Source organism: Corythoichthys intestinalis, chromosome 8 (genome assembly GCF_030265065.1).
Source record: "Corythoichthys intestinalis isolate RoL2023-P3 chromosome 8, ASM3026506v1, whole genome shotgun sequence".
Classification (NCBI taxonomy): domain Eukaryota; kingdom Metazoa; phylum Chordata; class Actinopteri; order Syngnathiformes; family Syngnathidae; genus Corythoichthys; species Corythoichthys intestinalis.
In genome coordinates this window covers 33,775,682-33,798,084 of record NC_080402.1, presented here as the reverse complement: position 1 = coordinate 33,798,084, position 22,403 = coordinate 33,775,682, and the positions used below count along the sequence as shown (strand labels likewise).

Genomic DNA, 22,403 nt, shown 5'->3' with positions numbered 1-22,403 from the left:
TGGTTTAACCATTGGAAAGCGCTACAGGGACAAGGAGATTAGTGGGTACCATGCAGTAGAATAGAGGGTGGTTGAGGTCGAAGGTTAGCAATATCTATACAGCAAATAAAAGGGATGACTCTGCATTTACCCCTTAGAATCAGGGAACTGTGGACTGGACTCGCCTTGTTGATTCAATTAGTGTTGTTTAAAGGATCCTAAAGTTAAAGGTAGAACTACATCATTTGAGTATACTAAGAACCAAAAGTAAAGAATTTCTCTTTTGCTGCTACGTTCATTGTATACCGTGAATTTGCGAAACGTGCAATATATGTCAGAGAAGCTCGCCTTGGCAAAAGCTACTGGCAACAACTCCCATCCACTTTTCAGCGCACACGTTTGACACAGAAGAAAAGTCTAATTGTAGGTGGCACATTTAGTGCACATTTCTTTTCCTGCATGCACATTACTTTGCTTCGTTTTTAGCTCGCACGATAGGGCAACTCATGATTAAATCACTACATGTTCCTTTTCAGTGCTTGATCAAACTTTCAGGTAGTCTTTTTTTTTTTTTTCCTGGTGTGCTCAAGAGTTTCACCAATCTTTAAATGGTTTAGCTATCTCCTCAAATAGTGGTCAGGGGTGACCAACTGTAAAGACTATTCATTGTTTAGTATCAGTTGTGAAGATGACTTGTATAATTTATTAATTTTTTTAAAAGAAACAAATATTAGGTATTTTTATTTACAGTAACTGCGAATACAAAGTAAAAAGTGATCATTTTGAATTAAAAATGTTTCCTTTCAATTCATATTTCAAATTGGCATTATTTTACAAATTTTAATCTTTTAACTTTTTCAGGGACAGTGGTCTTTACAGTGGACGGCTACGGTTGACACTTACGACATACTAGTATAACCACCATTGATAGAGCAAGTGACTCTTCAGAAATTTAAAAGACATACATATAAGCAATTATTACTATTATTATTATTACATTATTTTTTATTATTACTCACAATTGTATTTTTATATCATTTTTATAATTATAAATACATTTATAAATTTGTGCAGTGTTCATAAAACTAAATAAAATTAATAGTTGTTACATGCCATTGATGGCAAGATACAGTGGTATGAAAAAGTATCTGAAACTTTTGGAATTTCTCACATTTCTGCATAAAATCATCAAATGTGATCTGATCGGTGTCAAAATCACACAGATGAAAAAAAAGTATTTGCTTTAACTAAAACCACCCAAACATAAATTTTCATATTTTAATGAGGATAGTATGCAAACAATTACAGAAGAGGGAGAAATAAGTAAGTGAACCATCACATTTTTGGGGAGCAATAACCAACAAGAGGCTTCCTGTAGCTGCACATCAGTCTGGCACATCGATAAGGACTAATTTTGGCCTATTTTTCTCTACAAAACCGCTGTAGTTAGTCAGTCAGATTCCACAATGCACAAAATAAACTTAAAACTTAAAAATATGTTTTCTTATAATTAATCGTAGTGGCGACCAGTTCGAATATTGTGTGTGTTCTGCATTGTTCTGTGGGTATTTTGCTGGTACACCACCTAAAAAAAAAAAACATTTAAGGTTGATAATGACTAATTGTCCAAAGGTGTACCCCGCTTCTTACCCAAGTCACCTGAAATAGGCCCTCTTGTGACTCAAATGAGGACAAGCATGATAGTAAACAAATTAATCATATATTTGAATGTGATTGAAGAAAATGTTTTAAACATTTTTTAATATAGAATGGATAATGTATTTTGCTGGTAGAAGTCTACCGTAAAATAAATTGTATTTGCACTAATGGATTAGAAGTTTTCTTTACATTAATTTGAGATGAGACACCTAATCAACTTGAAGTCACTATTTGAGGAAATAAAGCTGTTTTCATTATCAGCAACATTAGACCTGTAAGTGGGTTAAAGGTCAAAGGTTTATCAGTACATGTAACTCATTACACTTCTTCACAATTTTCAACCATTTTTTCAAATCTCATTTGTCGAGAGTTGATCCTAGAAAGAAAAAGTACTATCAAGGACGATCAACCATGTTTTCTAGTTAAAACGTTATTCCACTACAACACAGATGAGATAAGAATATTGCAGGTTTAGACATATAATACACATTGTTTTTCGAATTTAGACAATCCTGCCTTTGGTCAACTACTGTGTACATAATGTTGATGACAAAAAGGACAGAAAACTGGGAAAATGTGATTGCTGTTTGGCAGAAGATGCTGATGTTTACAATGTGCGAGCATTCTCAAGTCGAGCAAAAGACATCAGACAGTTATATGACGTATATCAGTCGTGTTTGAATTGTGTCTTAGATACTTTATACTAAATGTGCGCCATTCACAGAGATGGAATTTATTTAAAAATGATAACACCGCTATTTATTTCTTTAAATGTATATAAATATATATTCAAAAAAAGAGCGATGTGTGTTTAATGTTGGCATGTTTGTGTTGAAGCATCATTAAGTTGCCTTTTAAATGTTCTGCTACTACGGCAAGAAATGTGATGTTGAACAGCTTCAATTGCCTGCAGTTTGATGACATTTCTCTTTTGTTGACGCTGTCTGTTGTTCCACTAGTGAGAGAAAAAAAAAATAATATATAGACATATAGTATAAATAAATATATACATAGAAATATATTACAGATGTTTATGAAGAGTGTTGTTTTTAAATGTTGGGCTGTTTCTTAGTATTTGACTCCAATAAAATGCACTTTTCTGTTACTAATTATCATCAGCCCATAAAGAAGAGATTCATAGTACAAGTTTGCATCTTCCATTGATCGCCAAGTGCTTTTTCGGCTCATGGCCAATACGCTCTTATGCACACCATTATAACACATTTGTTTTGATTTTGCATCAATATAACACACACTATATTCGGAGTCCTTGTGAAGTTGGACTTCCTGAAGTTGCTCCACAAAAAGCAAAAGACAGTTGCCAAATTAATCCTCTTGCTCTGCAAATACCAACCAGTTTTTTCTGTTTAACCGAGAAACCAAATGTCACCATCATGCATCAACGTTACTGTCATACTGTACAAGCTGTACATATTTGTATTTCACATATGAGCGATTGTACTCTGCCACTTATCAGAATCGTATTTTGCATATTACCTCAACACTAATCCGGGTGATTAAGTGTGACTTTTGTTTGTTTTTTTTACGTGTGTTTCAAATGCTAACAGCATCTATGAACGTCATCTATAACAGAGGTTGAAGGTTCCAAAACTGATGACGATCGCATTCATCAGTAAACTGGTTTAATCTCATTTGTTCTCATCAATAAAGCCTCCATAAACAGTGTTCTGCGTCTGTCTGCTTTATATTATCCTTCTTCTTTACAGTCTATGACACTACCTCAATGTGGCCAAGTAAAAGCAATGTGGCTGTTAACTTGGGTTTATAGCGGTGTAGGTTTTTATAAAGTACAGCAAATTAAAGTGCTATTCTTCCACATTGCAAACACATTACACGTGTGGTTGTTGGGGGTGTTAGTTGGAACAGATTAAAGGTACATCTCTTTCTGTCAGTGGGAAAGTGGATTTGTGATTAGAGTGATCAAGGGTGTAGGTTTGCATAGGGACGGTAGAGACATAACACTACCAACTTTTCAGGATGCTCAAATTGACCCCAACAATTTTTAAGCCACTTTATTTGCATTATACAATGAGTTCAGTTATATGGGTAAGTTTGATTGTCTTTCCTGATATTGTAAGGATAGAATAGACCCTACCATTATTAAGTGAATTATTTTCATTATGTTCAGACTTAGATTTATCCCTTTTCACTTGCTGAATGTGCCGGTCCGTTTTTTTTCCCCTCAAACACACGTTTGATTGGCTGATGACATGACCCCCCGCCCCTCCTCCCGTCACACGGACACACGCACACTCACACAACCTCGCCGACAGAAATACAACGTGCCGCCACCTCCATCCCCTTTGAAGAGGAAGGATATTAGTAAGTAGTAACTAATGTAAAAAGATGTCAATGTTGTGGAGGTGGGAGAAACACCACAAATTTTGCAACTAAAAGTCTGACCTACATCACAGTTAGCATAGCATTAATCTGTGTCAACTTGATAACCTCCAAAACTACTGCGGTCAGGCCAGCCTCCACAAGAAACAACGAAGGCAAGCTAGCCGACCTTCATTTGGATCATTGTTTGCATTATGTGCATTATTGTAATGCAACACGATGGCTTCAGAGTGCAAATCCCAAGAATAGGTACACCTCAGAAGGAACACTGACATCAACATGAACTGACATGAATAAAAGTGAAATTCAATCACACATTAGAATTTCATGAGAGTACTTTGGATGCCTCAGATGTAGATCGGTCCCAAATAACTTTTATATTCCAATACGGTACTTTAGTGTTAGGTTTTGTGTTGGTTTTTTCCTAGTGTGACTTGTCGCTGTGATTACCCATTGATTTCACCTGTTGTCCTTGCTCCTAGTGAGTCCTCCTGTATTACCCAGCTGTTCCTCGTTGTCTCGTTACCCCTTGTCTGCATCTGTGTATATAAGCACTCAGTTTCTTTTCACTCCTGGTTGCGTCATTGTCAATGTCAGAGCCTATGTCAATGTCAATCTCCACGTTCATGTCAGCGTTTTTCCCCAGTTCCCCGTGTTCCTCGTCCTGCTTGGAAAGTAAGTTTATTAGTTAGCCTGAGTTTTTGGATCACCACAGCCTTTGTTTTGTACTTTTTACTCACTACTCCCTTGGGGGAGACAGTCAACCTCTTCTGCCACCTGCTGTTAACACTGTTGTTGTCCAACATGCCTCCTAGCATGCATTGCAGCACAACAGATGTAAATAATCAAAATTCATGTTCTGTTCTAATTATTTCTTCAGTTACTGTTCCAGTTGTTTCATTAATTGCAAGTTATGGCATTTGGTAACACTTTATTTGACAGGGGTGCCTTAAGACTGTCATTAGACAATCATAATTATGACATAACACTGTCATGAGCATTATTGAATGCTTATAACAGATGTCATTTAGTGTCATCTGGCAATATATCTCGCTTTTGAATGGATGGAAAAGATCCGAGCTGGACATAAATAGATTTAGTAACATAATTTGCCAGATGACACTTAATGGCATCTGTCATAAACATTCAGTAATGCCCGTGATAGAATCATAATTATGACGGTCTTATGACAGTCATATGACGCTGCTGTCAAAAAAAGTGTTACCAAATATCATAAAAAGCAATTAATGAAAGAACTGGAACAGTAACTGAAGTAATAAATAGCACAGAACATTAATTTTGATTATTATTTACATCTGTAGCACTGCAATGCATTCTAGGAGGGATGTGTTGCCTATTAACCCAAATAAATCAACAAATAAGCCGCAGTGGACAATAAGCCACAGAATTCAAAATGAAGGAGAAAAGTAGCTGCTTATAGTCTGAAAATTATATTAGTTTCAGACAGGGCCACAGAAAAACTTGTGTGTGTATATATATATATATATATATATATATATATAAATATATATATATCAACTAAACACTAGGTGTTTTGCTCCAGGTTTTCATGAGCTAGACTCAAAGCCGAATTACCTTTTCAATTTCAACCAAAGGTCAGGAAACAAGCTAAAATTTGACAGGCTTATTAACACTTTACTTTTACCTGTCAAATTGCTTATTGATTTTTACTTCATTTTACAGGAACAAAAATTTTGTCACCTTTTCTTTTCCCCAGCAGTTTGTATTTCCTCTCCACCCAGGATCAGCGGTGTCAAAAGTATGGCATCCAGGCCAGCTACAGCCAGCTGCCCTATTTTATAGGCCAGCAGCGAATTAGGAAAATATTACTGAATATGGCCTATTAGCCTGTACAGTGGTACCTCCACATACGATCACTTGGATACACGATCTTTTCGTCATCCGACGTAAAATTAACTTATTCTTACAAAAAAGGTATTTGCAGATATTTTAATTGAACACGCATGTGCATGCGCATACACATATTCATCTATCCCTTTTTGTCTTCAGTAGATCCTGCCTGAAACAAAAAATATAGGGAAAAGTCAGTCAGCTTTATTGTCATGTTCTTATTCACAAGGCATACAAAGTAAAACAAATTGCGTTTCTCTATTCCATATGACATTAAATAGGACTAACATAAGTAAGACATACATAAATAGAGTACATTAAATTACAACACAAACATGACTGGTAAAAATAATAAAGTGATGTAGTGACAGGCAACAATTGAGACAGCCCATTGTTGTGCATTGCAAGGCCCAAGGTGTTCTTATGAGGTAATATATTAAAGATTAAAGTGGTCTGTGCGTGTATGTGTGCAAGTCAATGATGGGAGGGAGTTCAACATCCTGACGGCCTGATGGATGAAGCTGTTTGTCAGTCTGGTGGTTCTGGAAAGGAGGCTCCTGAACCTCCTTCCAGAGGGTGGCAAGGAAGTGTGTTCACTATACGTTGCAGGGCTCTCATGTTATAGTCCGTGCAGCTCTCGCCCTAAACAGCAATGCAGCTGGTGAGGACCATTGTTAAAAAAAACTCAAGACTGGTTTTTGTCAATGCCTCATTTTTTTATATGCTGTACCATCTCTATAAACACAAAAGACCCCCTCCCAGTTATTTAATGGCAATGCTATACAAGACTAGAACTTTTTGCTCAAGGTAAAACAATAAAACGTAATAAAGGTGACTTCTTAAAATGACCATCACAGTTACAGCCAAGAATTCACATTGTAAGTATGTGATCTGACCAGAAGCCCCCCAAACCTCATTATTATTTACAACAAAAGGCGTGTGTGTGGCTTACCTGTAGTCAATGTCAATGTGGTTAAAAATCCACGTCGACACAATGTTTATCATTTTCAGCAAGATCCTTCGACGGAGCCTGGAGATAAAGCTGATGCAAGCTCTGTAGGTTTCCACCATTTTCATCTAAATACCTGATCTTTTTCGCCCTTGGACAGATGAGAGATGCATATACCATCGTTTGGATGCCTTTTGACTAAATTTGGAATGCGGTTTCCTTATTTTTTGTTCATATTTGCTGGAGTCTGAGCTAGACGCGGTCGACGCCATGTGTGTTTTTGAAACCATGGCAACAATCCTCGTCTCCTATTGGTGTGCGTGACCTAAAACAGCTTCACACATTGACTATGCTACTCCGCCGTATCAATATCAACGAAAAAGACCGACAAAAAAACTCTAATAAAAAATGACTGGAAACCGTGAGTAGGATTTTGTTATTGGTACAAATTAGCATCTTATATTATATAGCAGAGTTCATGTAGACCCACTTGAGTGGAACGAAATCCATTTTCTAATCACTTTTTCCATGGTCCAATACAGCCTATACATTTGTTTTGCTATGTGTAATTGCTATTTGTGATTGTACCTGCAGTATTTATGAAGGATTTAGCAAAGGTTTTTGGGCTGTGGAACGAATTAATCGAATTATTATGTATTCTAATTGGGAAATCCTGCTCGACATACGACTATTTTGACTTACAAACCAGGTCCTGGAAGGAATTAAATTTGTATATGGAGGTACTACTGTATATGTGCATTCATTAGACCTTATTTTGTTAATTGTAGCCCTGAACGCATTCAATGCACCTGACAGTTTTCGACATCAAATCCATTTCACCTAGGAAAGCTGGTATTGAGGGATTATGTTTCACAGTCATTGACGCTGATAGACGTCCAATCCAATTTGATTGGGGGTCTGACAACCGGTTCCCCCTGTCAAAAGTGACAACACATCTATCGCCATCAATGGCAGCCAAATAGCATAAATAGCAAACACATTAAAAACCCGATCTTTTTTTTTTTTGCTTGATTCTGATGCTCTGGGTAATAAAGTTGAAATTTAAATAAAATTTCAAGATGGCCCTTTCATCCTTTGATTTTTCTGAAAGCAGCCCATGGAGAAAAATGTTTGACACCCCGGACCTACCTAAATAACCTAAAAAGTTAATGAAAAGACAATAGAATGGCCTTGTGAGAAGTCAGTAGAACCTTTTAATTTGTTAAAAAGTTCTTAATTTATATATATTTGACAACATTAGATAGAGAAGGCACTTACATTAAAAAACTGTGCGTTGTTGTTAAAGATATTACATGAGTTTTGTATGAAAAAAAAAGCATCTTTTTTTAGTGGTAAAGACAAGAAATGAGAGCACCATTGGCAACCTTTGAATACAGTATCTCACCTGACATGAAAGTGGCATGATTCATATCTACAGTACAAGAAAAACAACATTACCCAAAGTAATAATGCCCATATATTATTTATATATGTATATATTATGATATATCTAAAATGATTAGAAATTATTCCTTAAAATGACATTTTAAAAAAAGCCCCGGTTTGGAGGTCCGCCAAGACTTAAACTTATCACCCATCTCCATTTTTACATATTAGGCTTCGTGGTGTCAGCACTGTGCCACTCATGGTACATCTCCACTAGCCGGTAAGCCTCTCGCTGTCCGGACAACAATGCACCATGAGAAGTGGAATAGTATTTGCGGTGGGTGGCCTCTCCAGCAAACAATAGCTGCAGTCCCTGAGTAAGAAAAGATTGATATAGGAAGACATTTAGATCTAGAGAAAATGGTGTCTTATTCATCTGGAATAGAAGTACCGTATTTTTCGGACTACAAGTCGCACCTGATTATAAGCTGCACCAGCCATAAAATGCCCAACGAAGAGAAAAAAAACATATATAAGTCGCACCGGAGTATAAGTTGCATTTTTCGGGGAAATTTACTTGATAAAATCCAACACATAGAACAAATATGTCATCTTGAAAGGCAATTTAATATAAAAATACAATAGAGAACAGCATGCTTAATAATTATACAGTGTACAGTGCATGAACAACGAAATGCGAACATACTGTCCTCACCAGGACACTACGGCTCGATCCTGGCTATACAGCGAGCTAAACTCCCAAATGACGATGCTGGAAGTCCGTATAATTTGCTGAATCAATTTCGTCCACGATACCAAACAGATTTGCATCAACGTAAATAAACGATAATTAGGTGCTATTACAGCAATGACACAAACGGTTAGCATGTGTTCGCTAGCATTAGCACATAGTTCAAACAACCACACAACTGGCTCTAAGTGTCTGATCGCGGGTGGAAAACACACAACAACAACAGAAAAAATATTTCCACATAGACGTTGCCTCTGTGGAAATATTTTATAGGGGTGCACGATATCCATTTTTTGAAACCGACATCGATAGCTTCCTACTCCTCAAGGCCGATACCGATACGATAACCGATAATATATATAATATAATTTTTCAATGTATATTCACCTGAGTTTTTGAACACCTGGAGGTCGAAAATACTTGTGGTTGATTCAGCTTAGATTTGCCTTTGACCGAACCAGAATTTTCATGATGACATGAACATTATTATAATGAACAAAACAAAGACAGTAATAAAACTTTGCATACTGGAAAAACAGGAGTGGAAACAAACGCAAACAAAACGCAAATCCCATTCCGACACCGTGCCAAAAATATTATTAATAGGACCGATATATATATATATATATATATATATATATATATATATATACATATATATATTATGTTATCGGATTTATTGGGATGACGTCATAATTCCTATTATCGGACCGATAATTATCGAACCGATAATTATTGTGCACCTCTAATATTTTACAAGCATAAACAATGAATGTTGGTTCGCAGCCGTGTCTTTCTCTCTCTCTTTCTCTCGCCCACTCGCTCAGACAGAGACGCTGCGTAGCTGCCCGTCTTCTTCTGGCGTGTGAGCGCTCTTCTTCGCGTATGCAAATGCGAGTGCGCCCCCACGTGGGCGTGAAAGCGCCACAAACTAAAAGCATGCATTTCAATATAAAAAAGTCAATGATACAATTTAACACACATTCCCAAAGACAGAACGCAAATGTGGCCATAGCTATTGAGAGTTATTCAGATAACTATAGCATGACACACATGCTAACAAGTTTACCAAACTATCAGTGTCAGTCCAAAACACCAAAATAACATGTGAAATGATATCATAATGTGTTAATAATTTCACACATAAGTTGCTACTGAGTATGTCGCACCCCCAGCCAAACTATGAACAAAACTGCGACTTATAGTCCGAAAAATACGGTAGTTTAATTCTTTACATTTTGTTGTAATGCATTTATATTTTACAATATAGTGTGCAACAATTCACAGTGTACTATGGACTAATGACAGCAAAGGTTGCATTACAAATCTGGGACAAGTCTTATTTGTCATACAAGCACACAGACCTTGAATTAAAAGTTTAATGTATAGTATGTAGAGCAACTGTTACCGGAGACTTGGTGCTATTGGCGTAAGGCAGTGGCATTGCCAGCTTCTCAAAATCTCCGCCACTGGAGCCAACCCTGGTGTAAGAGTAGGACCCTCGAAAGTACTGGTTGCTACCCCAAGAGGAGCGCAGGATACGCTGGGGCTTTGGAATGTCAGGGTTCCCTAAAAAGACAGTCGGCAGTGTCTCATTAGACAAGATATGTCTTCCATTACGCCTTTACTGTAGACCCCCAAAAGATTGAACTCGCTTTACTGTATCATTTTGAAGAGTGATGAGTGAATGGCGTTTGGTTGATTTGATTTAAATGTCTAGTAGTTGGTTTGCTTGAGGTTTGTAATAACTTTGTGTTAGTAATAGTTCCTGTTACTAAAGGTCATTTTCTTACAGGGGTGACTGCTTGCCGTTCTGTTGATTTCAGCGACCTAATCTGTGAATTTAATATTCTCACATGAAACAGAATCCAACAATCCATTATACACAACTGGCTGCAACAATCTATGCAACAGTTTTCAAATGTCCTGTCTCAGTTTCGTAACAAAACTTTTGATATTCTCTTTATTTTAACGCTGGCAATTAGAATAGTAACCAATGTATTTTTTCAGGTTGGTATATTGTGTAAAATGTTTGAAAGCCACAGCATTAGATACTTCCTGTCTCAGAGAGTTTAGTGGTATCTTGTACAGTAATATGATTTTTCATTTACAATGTCAACTTTCCAGTCATTTCTATTGTTTTCCATCGCCTAAGGAACGAACGAGCTTCTTGACCTAACAGACATTTTTATCCTTCACTCAATCCTTCGTGTGAAAATCACTACTGTCATCCTTGCACTTTTATGACAAGATCTCATTGACAATGTAATTCAAAAGTACAGCAACTCAACTCCCATCCATCCATCGACTGATGACCTTCTGCAGGCGATGAGCCACTGGTGAGTATGTGTGTAATTAAACCACTGCGGATGGTATTAAACCCCGCTGACCTAACTCAGGAGTGTGTGTTTGCAATTGACAGTCAGCTATGACTCCCGCTGGCCTCATGACAGGAAAGGAAACGCTTCAGCTCTCTCAACAGTAACCCATTTCTTGGGTTGCCTACAGAGTCGAAACCACAGACGTTCACCATTTCTATGCACATCCTGGCACGAGCTGAGCTAACCTTGGTTACGGGTGCATGCAAGGTTAACGACTGGGAGAGTTTGGCAGTGAATGATCGCTTACACCCCTCCCAGTTGAAATGCATTGGACAGCTTGTGTCATCAATGGCGCTTAAATACAAGGATTCAAAGCCAGTCATCCCAGTTTAAATGAATTGGACGTGTATCATTGTTAATGGCAGGCGATGAGTGAATATTCTCTTATTTATTTCTTTAAAAAAAAAAAAAAAAAAAATTCTTTTTTTTTTAACTTTTTTTTTTTTCACATTTTTTTAAAATCTCAAAATCATCCAGCCACACATGTACTATCCCAAATGGAAATATTCTGGCCTACCAGCTATTACTCAAAATGTGATGTCCTTTTATGTGGATGCCAAGTCTTGAGGTCAAGTCACTTACTCGCTTAAGGATTAAAGGAAAAGACAGTACATAGTATAAATAACATTCATTTAAAAGACCGTTGCCCAAAATTTTAAAATATGCGAATGGGAAATTTCTTAGAGCTCTGATAATGGAGAAAATAATGTTCAAACTGGTACTGCAATGATTAATCGATTAACTCGAGTAATTCGACGATTAATCGATTAGCTCGAGTAATTCGATTAAAAAAAAAAATTTTTTTTAAACAATGCTTTGAATCAAATTTTGCTGCTTCGAGGATTCTTTTAATTAGAGTGGCGTTCTAATGGTTTGTTTTGAAAAAGTTTGCGGGTGGTTACACTGCCCTACATTGGCGACAGTGAATATGACATAACTCATCCAACATGGCTGGATGCAGCTGCACCTTGTTAAGACCAACATATGGTGCAAGTTTTTGTTTGCGCTAATATGACTGTTTATGTATTCGTATTTTAGTTTAGACGTATATTTAGTAGTTTTGGGGGAGGGGGGTGTTTGAATGAATTGTTAAGAGCATTGTAAAAAAAAAAAAAAAAGAAAAGCATTTTATACCCCTTTTCCACTGGCCAAAAACCCGTGTCAACCCACTAACAATCGGCTTTTGGTGGCAGTGGGAAAGGTGCAGCGACCCGCCTCGACCCATGTCAATCAACCCGCCAAGCGACCCGCGTTAAAATCACCTTGGCTCTGATCGTCATGCAGTGTGAAAGCAAAACCCTGGGTCAACAGTCAACACCCTAATCTACGCGGTGACGTCGGCTCTTACGTGATGCGTCATAACAACATGCCAGTCGCCTCCTATTTAAAACGCCCCACAACCGTAGTTACGTCAATGCTAACAACAAAGCTAGTAGAAGAAGAAAAATTCATGTCGCCTACGTTGCCTCAGCACAAGCAGAGTGTTGATCCTTTGCCGCATTTCGACCATTTTGAGGGCAGTAAAAAGCATGAAAACAGAACACAAACGGAAAGGAGGCTTCCATAATGCTCTGCATTGTTTACTTCCTTGAACCGAATGAATTCGGTCGCACTTGTCGACGTTGATCTTAGCGTAGTGACGTCACGTAACCTTACGCACGGCTGAGGAGGGGGGGTGGGTGAATAGACGGGTGAAAAAAAAAGAAGACACGGCTTTTTTTTTTTTTTTTTTTTTTTGTCAGTGGGAAAGGTGCCAAATGCCAATTGCTCGTGGGTTGCATCGGCTTGGAAAAAACGCGCGTTGACCCTCTAGTTTCAGTGGGAAAGGAACATTATAGCATTTATGCTAGTGGACTTTTCCTATCCAAGTTAGCCAATTGTTCTTTTGGTGTACTTCGATCCTCATTAATTAATTTTCTAAGACCGTTTGAGGCTAAACTGAAAGATTTTTTCATTTATTTTTAAATGTATTTATTGCTCTTGTGAAATGAAAGTGCAATTCTGCATACTTTGGAAAAAACACTCGGGAATTTTATTTTGTATTCAAATTTAATATCTTTTGAAAATGCAATTTTAAAAAGCCTTTGTTTTACACCTTCTAAAAGGTATTCTGTAACGCATTAAATGGTCCTAATCCGATGACTTGATTATTCAAACTAATTAATTGATAGATTAATCGATTACTTAAATAATCAAAATCTGCAGCCCTAGTTCAAACAAAAAACGATGAAACCCCTTATGTGCGCCATCATTTTATGACGTCAGTTTCCCCTCGCACATACACACAAGTGCATATATGCGATAATGGGTATTAATAATGTAACGAGGAACAAGTCGTTTGGGATACTCACATTTGATTGGCTAAATAGTACTGGCATTAATAAAATGTCTGCTCCTATGTCGGGCGGCCACCTCCTGTAAATGTTATCTTTTATTTCCAGTTTTCTCAACTATGACACATCACGAAAATGAAATATGTTTGTTCAGTTCATTAAACAAGATTATTTCTGCTGACATTGACATGAATGATAAAAGTATTGTATTTAATGAAAATGTGTTTTTTTAATGTTCCATTTGGAATTGGGGGTTTGTAAAAAGGGACAAGACATTTGCTCACAATGCAAAATGCATTTTGTTTGTGGATTTTCTGACCTGTAAAGTGCCTGAGCAGTTCTGTGCATGTCTCCGCTACAGTTTCATCATCGCAGCGCTCCATGTAGAGCGCCTCCTCACCACATATCCAGCCACTCAGCATGTAGCCATAACGCTCCGGCGGGTAGAGCACATCGAAGCTGCAGATCTTCTTATACCACAGCTCCTCGGGGTAGGTCAGCTGTTCAAGCTGGGCATCGTCTTCCCACACAAACTGAATGCTGTTACACTCGGGGCTCCAGAAAGGCTCGGTGTATTCTAAAAAAATCTTATCTGTGGTGCTGATGCCCAGCTTCTCAATGGCCAGCACCTTGTCCTCGGGGAGAGAAGGAGAGAACATGGCTTCGTGGGTGTGCTTCAAAAAACCCAAGGAGACCGTCACAATCACGTGGTCGGCCATGAGGCACTCATCATCTTCGCACTCCACGCAAATGGGATGTCCTCTTTTGAGGGGATCCTTGCTGCTTCTGTCGTTTCGATTGTGATTGTTGTCCCGGATTGCGTCATCGCTCTTGCCGATTGATTCGTTGTGCTGGGCTGAGTAGTTCCAGTGGATGCAGCGGACTGGTTTGCTAAGGCAGATGGTGTGAGGAGGGATGTCTCGAGCAAGGAGCTCCACAATCTTATTGAAGCCTGCCGGAATGACATGATGTGCACCAGGGATCTCAGTCCACTCGCCAAACTCACTCAGCGACACCTCATCCATGTTGGGCGAGCTGCTTTCACAACTCTCTACCTAAGGAAAGACATTTTAGGATATTTTTTTTTTAGTAGTGACAACTCTGTGAGGCAGATTACCGGTACTTTGTGCTCTCCTCCCGTAAACATTCACCAAACATACTGTAGTTTTATAAGAACAATTTATTTTCACTACCCCAAAACCATTTACTGAATGTATAATACAACCAAATTTGTTAACATAACAAACTTTCCACTAAAATTTTGGTCACTGTTAAAGCCACAGCACTAATTTTCTTTTTTCTTTTCTTCTATAGTATCTACAGTCAAACAGTAGCAGTGTTGTCTCATCAATGAACTGAGTTTACTGACGTCGATGTCTTCCTTGGGTCACAGACAGTGTGCTCTATGCTTTGATTGACTATGAGTGGTAAAAAATATTTTATGTACATTTTTAACATTAAACATAACACAATATTGGAATCAAAGTGCACCTTTTTCAAAAGTCTTTCTAACAAGTAAACACAAAACAAAAGATTTTTTTTTTCTTGTACTCATGTATTATCAGCTCTCTCCCAACAATTTGTGATGATTAAAAAATTTTTATAGATTTTTTTTTTGCTAAAATATGGATGAAACTACAGAAATTTTACTCTGAAACAGAAGTCCCTAGGACTATCCATACGGTACTGTAAGTGAGAGAAATCACAACTCTTGTGGATTGTAGTAAATAACTATTTTTGGACAATAAAATGCACCTGTCTATAAGCCCCACCCACCAAATTTTACAAGAAAAGAGTATTTATTCATATATAAGCTGCCAGGATATTCACACCTAAAGACTACTGTTGTCACGATGCTAAAATTTTCAACTCAATCTTAATATGTAAAAAATACTTGATACCATTTTTGATATTACATTAAAAAAATAATAATAAATTAAATGTTGTTTTATGAACTCTTTTAGTTCTATTGACAATTATAGATGTCCAATTACTGTATGTGGCTTTTAAAAACTAAATTAAAACTCTTTAGTTGAGTTTATTACTAGTAGACGTCTTATCTATTTGAAGTGGGAGCCCTTCCACTTTAAATGGATTGGAAATCTAGAGCAGTCAATTGCAGCAATGGCAGTCAACAATGAAAATCAAGAACTATCCTCCATTAGTTACAAAGAGTAGTCCAAAATCTACTATAGTCCATGACACCAAATTTCTGGCAACCTAGGTCATGCAAAAACAAATAAGTATCAATAATCTTACAATTCAAAATCATATCCGGATGCAACATTTCAATATCGATACTCAACCAGCCTGTAAAAATCTATATACAAGACACACTGCAATATAAACTCCAGGGTTCAAAACCTAGGAAAAAGTAGCGGCTTATAGTCCTAAATTCCCATAAATAAGACAACTGTGTAAGAAATTCTTTTAACAAAAGCCCATTACCTCTTTCTAAGCTATGGACCAAATGGCTGTGGGTTGTGCTTTCGGTATGAATGAAACCAGGAGTTGATGAAAGTACAATTTAACATGCTTACAAATACACACACACCTTGAGGTACTGTTGAAGCATGGACAATTTGAGCTTCTTGGTGCTCTCGGAATCATCAGGATCCATCGTAATCCGCTTGCGCACCACATCCCGTGTGAAGACGCCGACGCTGTTTTGGCTTTCAGCGCCCACAGGCTTTCCGTGCTGGAAGAACTCCTGAGTCAGCTCGTAAACCTAAAGGAAGGCAAATAGGGGAACGAGACACAAAGTCATCAGACTGTGAAAAGAGGAAGAACATTTTGCAGACAAGGTAGGCCACCACGGCAGTGAACTTGAATAAACTGGAACTTAGGAGCTTCAACCCAAGCCATTGCAGGAGTAAGGAGAACGTTCAATATTGTGTTAATTTATCAAAGCCCACACGGATAAACCTCAGTCTCACCAAGCAAACTTCAGACAATAAAGCATGCTTTACACTGGGATGATCAACACTCAGTAACAGAGCACATATGATATAGTACGTATAAAGTCACAAAGCCAGGTTTTAGTGATATAAATCTTAGGTTTGCATGTGATTTGTAAATTCTGATTCATTGATTTTTAGAGGTCACAGGTGGCTTTAACAGTGGAAAAATATTGAACTTGTAAAACAGAGACATTTTGCATTCATTTGCATTCTTCTAAAGAGTTCAAATAACCCTAATTGTGCTGTTGGAGGAAGCCATAGTACTGGGAAACAAACAACAACAACAAACAAACAAACAAAATAAACTAAATACATGGAAGCCCCAAGGTAAGAGGTGCATAAACTCAACCTGGCATTTTTTTTAAATTGGATCAATCTATTCCAAGAATTGAATTTTCATCATAATAAATTTACACCTAATGTAATTAAGGTATATTTTTCAATTTTTAGCAAGGTAAACGTTCATAGTAAATTAAGATCGCAATTAAAAATAATTCTTAACTGCTTTCATTCGAGGGAGGAAAAGGAAATTGAGCTAAGATCATTTATGATATTCAGCTGTCAAATTGATAGTCTTTTGCACCTTATTTTTCTTGACTGAACTGAGTTTAGAGGTTCCATTTCCACTTAACTAGCCCCATTGTAAACAAGTTTGAATCTTGGCGAGTGATCACACCCTTTGGGTTGAAAGCATAGTTCTGACTCATATGAAGGCAATTAGGCCTCTTGTGGTTTAAACTAAGGGAAGTTGAGAACAATGTGATCTGTTGTTTTGAAGGCCAAGTTAGAGGGGGAAGTTTTCCAATTATGACCTACTGTATGTAGCTATGGTTGTCAACTCTGGCTGGAGACCAGAAGGACAAGAATGTGGAGGGACACAATGCTAGTAGGAGTCATTTAAGGTGGAATGTCCATCTTCAATATAAGAGATGACTTTCCAGTAGAGCAATGTTTTATGGGCAAGTCCAGTTGGGTGGAGGTTGGGGGGAACTCAAGGACGTGCTGGAGAGACAGCTAGCCAGGTAAGGTCTCTGATAGCTGACACCCCCTTTGACGCCAGAACTTTTTTTCCAAGGGGTTGGCGGTGTGATTGGTCCCGAATTTATAGGCTAGGATGGAAAGAGCATGCCGTGATAAGAACAAAATACTGCTGTGCTGACATCTGTGCAGAAAATTATACTCTTTTTTTTTTTTTTTTTTTTTTTTTTTAATCTCTTTCATGAAATGCCCCAAGTCAAAACAACTCTGGGGTTGGATTCAAATAATGCCACAGCCCAAGTTGACAACAATCTGCTGCAACTTGTTTTGGTTGTTTGTTGTTTAATATTTTTTTAAAAATCTGTGTTAGCCCAGGGGGAATTTTAACAAAACAAGGGTTGTGTCTGTGATATGTACCTGTTGCTCTAACAAATGACATAATGGCATAATACACCATCATGCACAAAGATGCCAATATCTATTGTTAGCTAAATGCAGAGCTCTGAGGGACATTTCGTTCCTTCAACATTATCCTGTCAATGGATCAAAGGATCATGTTGAAGGAACATTGTGATAATTGTCAAAAACGTATATTGTTCAGTCTTTTTGAGAGTACCATGAAAGAGAGTACCATAGAAGAACAAGAAAACAGTGTACATTTCAATTTTTCACCTATAAAAACAGCCCAACAATGGAAACAGCTTTACAATGGAAAGGATTGTCTTCAACCTTAAAGATTTCACTGTACTGCTTTTTTTTGGATGAAATTGCATTTTCTCCTACCCGCCCCATTTGCGCTTCCAACCGCATGCATCAGCACGAAAGGGTCTGAATGATGTGTTGAAATTTTGGTTTTATGTGTACTGGATGAAATCTTTAAACTACAGTATAAGCTTTAAATGTTTCAGCAAGGAAAGGTCATTAAACACAAAAATGAGTTACATAAGCCAAATTAACAATGCAACATTAAAATGTCGTGTGGCTGTCATGCTTAAACAACATGCAAATTCTGCCCTTTCACCTCATTGTAGAGGTCACTGAACTCCTCCACCAGGTCCTTGGGGATCCTCTTGCCAACGTTGGTCAGGTAGTGAGCTACGCCGTTTTTGGTGTACAGGCTGATGCGCTCCACGCTCGTCTCGCCATCTGTGGTATGTTCCAGCAGCCCGTTGTCCTCAGCCAAGTGGTACACCGGGTTCCCATTGCTGCCATGGATCCAGGTGGCTCCTAGCTCCAAAGCCGTTTCACCTGCGATGTATTGCCCAGAATTAAAATTGGCACCAATTCAAAAAGGGCATACCTCAGCACCACTCTGATTGCTTAGCATCATGAAAAGAAATTTAGAGTACAGTGGTACCTCTACTTACGGACGTCTCTAGATACAGAATTTTAAGGTTAAGACACACCTCAACGGGAAAATATTGCCTCTTGTTAAGAAAGAAATTTCAGGATCCAGAAGGTAAAAATACAGTATGTCTGGTACTCGCCAGCTCCCAGAGTTAACTGAACATAACATACTTATCACTGCTCTGCCATTGGCTATTGCCTAGCATTCCTGGCATCTAATTGGCTAAGAGGGACCTCTACGTGTATGTGCATATCCCAGTGTCCTCTTCATTTGCCCCTCGTGTACAGACAGCTTTACATGAGTGTATTAACTTTTATTCTTGTTTTTTTACATTATGCACAACTCTGATTTTGTTTATTCAGTTATAACCTAATTGTATGTATTTGTTACATGTTTTGATGCATTTCTATGCATTATAAGAGATATGTCTGAATTTGGGGGGGGGGCTTGGAACAGATTAGGGCTTTTACATGGAAAACGCGTCTCTACTTACACATTTTCAAGTTACAAAACTACTTCCAGAACGAATAATTTCTTAAGTAGAGGTACCACTGTAGTAAATTTTTTATCATATATATAATACAAAACAAAATGCTGACCAAAACAGAAACTGAGGGCCCTCACTAATTGTATCTGTCCTTGTTTTTTTTTGTTTTTTTTACTGCAGGGTGTTCGGTCACCAAATGCTGAAGTAGTTTTTCAAGGCTTCATTGCGTCACTGGAACAGCAGTCAGTGCATATTTTGCAAAACAGGTTCATGCCAGGGAATAAGGTTTTTATTCTTAGTCATAAGTGCTTCTCTTGTTTCCTCACTGGTCTTTTTCCCCTTTCCAAAAACTAGGAATGTCCTGATCTCATATTTTTTTCACCAGAGTCCATCTCACCTGATTTTGAGAATCTGTCGATACAGACTCCCTCAGATACCGATGTCTGGCTATAAATCTCTGAATTATTTTGTTACTTTATAGCCCTTTAAAATTAAATCAAATATATATATTTTTTAGATTAAAAACCTGATCCTTTTCACACAATTCCGAACCTCTGAGAAATGACGCGACTCGCCCGATTTCCAATCGCATCGGGGACATCCCCTACCAAAAATGTCTTGTGACGTATATGTGTGACTACGGCTGAGTGTCAATAGGCACAAGCAAATGCTATGGCGGAGAAATTCAAATTCAAAATAAACATTGCTATGACTTGAATTGTAAATAAAGCTAAAGAAAAAAATTAAGGTATTTATTCTTGCAGTGTGGCACTGTACAAAACGACCCACGGACAGGTCCGGGACTTGGGAGTCACTGGCTATAATAAATGTAGTTAAAGTGCCATGGGTAATCCGCTTCTTTCTTGACAATTGTGCCACGTTGTATGGTTGAGTATAAAATAGCACAGTTTCAGTACTGTATATGCTCCTTCTAAAAACGTTTTTGCGACAAGTACACTTAAGGTCAAGTTTTTGGTAGCAGCGATTTGTTATATGTGCAAAGGGCAGTTGACTAATGTGCAGGTGTCATACACTGATTTTTTTTTCTTTCTTTTTTTTTTTTTTAAAAACACTTTTCAAGTTCAGTTGCTTTCGGAAGTGTCACTCTGTGTGCTTAGCCAAGAACAGATCATAAAGAATACTTTTCAGATGTGGCATAACTGAATACAACCTCAGGTAATTCCATCTGGCAGCAGCAGTGGAAAAACAAGATCTGTCTTTCCCCCATTATAGTGGCAGATATTCTTTTTCATTCTCACCGTGCTTAATGCTATGAACTCTTCCACCGATGTGGTCTAAGGCCTCTAGGACTGTGACATCGGTGAAGCCCCTCTTCAGCAGAACCTTGGTTGCAGCGAGGCCTGCCAAGCCAGCACCGATAACGACTATTCGAGGCTGCCGAGGTGTACGCAGGGCACTACTAAGAGGATCATCAGTGCTGTCTGAGGAGATTTCACAACTTTGCATGCCGTCCAAGCTCCTCTGCAATTTGGGCTGTTTGGAAAGGATGAAAAGAAATCTGGTCAATAAAGGAAGAATCCACATTTACTCAATGGACATATAGGGGTAAATGCAGTTCGCAAACATGTCAACCTTTCAACAAATGCTCTTTTATGTGAAAGTATCATGACAACTGTTCAACAGGGGAGATGAAAAAGCGGAAGAAAGACATTTTACCCTCCACTTTGTAGCTGTTGTAAGTTGTAAGACTGTTCAATGATGTGGTTTTCCTATAGATTTGGCAGGGTTTTTTCCACACCACATCCTTTCAAGCATACCCTTATTCTTTGTGCATTGTGCAACAGTAAAAGGTCTTCCCCAAATATTCCCTCTAAAATAGAAGTGTATCATTTTTTTGTGGCAAGATAAAAGAATTGATTGGGCCTCTAGTGTTGTACATGACTTTTATTATTGATGGGTCTCACAAGACTTCAGCCAATCACTTTAGAAAAAGATAAAGCACAGTTTAAATGTAGTGGATTGATGCATGCCAGCACTAATAAAGCCAATACTTGGCTTGCCTCGTGATATATCCCACTTTGTCAACTTTTTTTTCTGTCACATTTGTTTATTTCCCGTGAATTCTCTCTTATTCTATTACTAATCCTGAAATGGCCCAAAGTCCAATATTATTTCAGTCAGACCCAAGACAGGATACGAACAAAAAAGTAATTTCACATCACAATATGGCTGATTATGCTGAAACTACTAAGGCACATTGACGGCAGCCGTCAAGAAAGCTTATTCTAGAGCACAAGGTTAAAAGCCTGGGTGAAGGACAGCTGCATGTGACGAAAATCCCAACGCAAAAGATATACAGTGGGGCAAATAAGTATTTAGTCAACCACCAACTGTGCAAGTTCTCCTACTTGAAAAGATTAGAGACGCCTGTAATTGTCAACATGGGTAAACCTCAACCATGAGAGAATGTGGAAAAGAAAAAAAAACAGAAAATCACATTGTTTGATTTTTAAAGAATTTATTTCCAAATTACAGTAGAAAATAAGTATTTGGTCACCTACAAACAAGCAAGATTTCTGGCTGTCAAAGAGGTCTCACTTCTTCTAACGAGGTCTAACGAGGCTCCACTCGTTACCTGTATTAATGGCACCTGTTTTAACTCCTTATCGGTATAAAAGACACCTGTCCACAACCTCATTCAGTCACACTCCAAACCCCACTATGGCCAAGAGCAAAGAGCTGTCGAAGGACACCAGAGACAAAATTGTAGACCTGCACCAGGCTGGGAAGACTGAATTTGCAATAGGTAAAACGCCTGGTGAAAAGACATCAACTATGGGAGCAATTATTAGAAAATGGAAGACATACAAGACCACTGATAATCTCCCTTGATCTGGGGCTCCATGCAAGATCTCACCCCGTGGCGTCAAAATGGTAACAAGAACGGTGAGCAAAAATCCCAGAACCACACGGGGGGACCTAGTGAATGAACTAAAGA

The 22,403-nt window shown here is 38.0% G+C and overlaps 1 protein-coding gene across 1 annotated transcript in view; it reads right to left on the bottom strand.

Annotated features, from left to right (window-relative positions):
* Positions 1-5,576: 5,576 nt before the first annotated feature.
* Positions 5,577-22,403, bottom strand: part of smox (spermine oxidase) — a 30,931-nt gene continuing 14,104 nt past the window's right edge. The window contains exons 2-7 of the mRNA XM_057844102.1: positions 20,704-20,938; positions 18,631-18,857; positions 16,226-16,399; positions 13,991-14,726; positions 10,366-10,526; positions 5,577-8,579 (exon numbers count right to left, since the gene is read on the bottom strand). Of these exons, the coding sequence (XP_057700085.1) occupies positions 8,427-8,579; positions 10,366-10,526; positions 13,991-14,726; positions 16,226-16,399; positions 18,631-18,857; positions 20,704-20,911 (1,659 nt within the window). The 5' untranslated portion in view covers positions 20,912-20,938 and the 3' untranslated portion in view covers positions 5,577-8,426. The remainder of the gene's footprint in view (positions 8,580-10,365; positions 10,527-13,990; positions 14,727-16,225; positions 16,400-18,630; positions 18,858-20,703; positions 20,939-22,403) is intronic.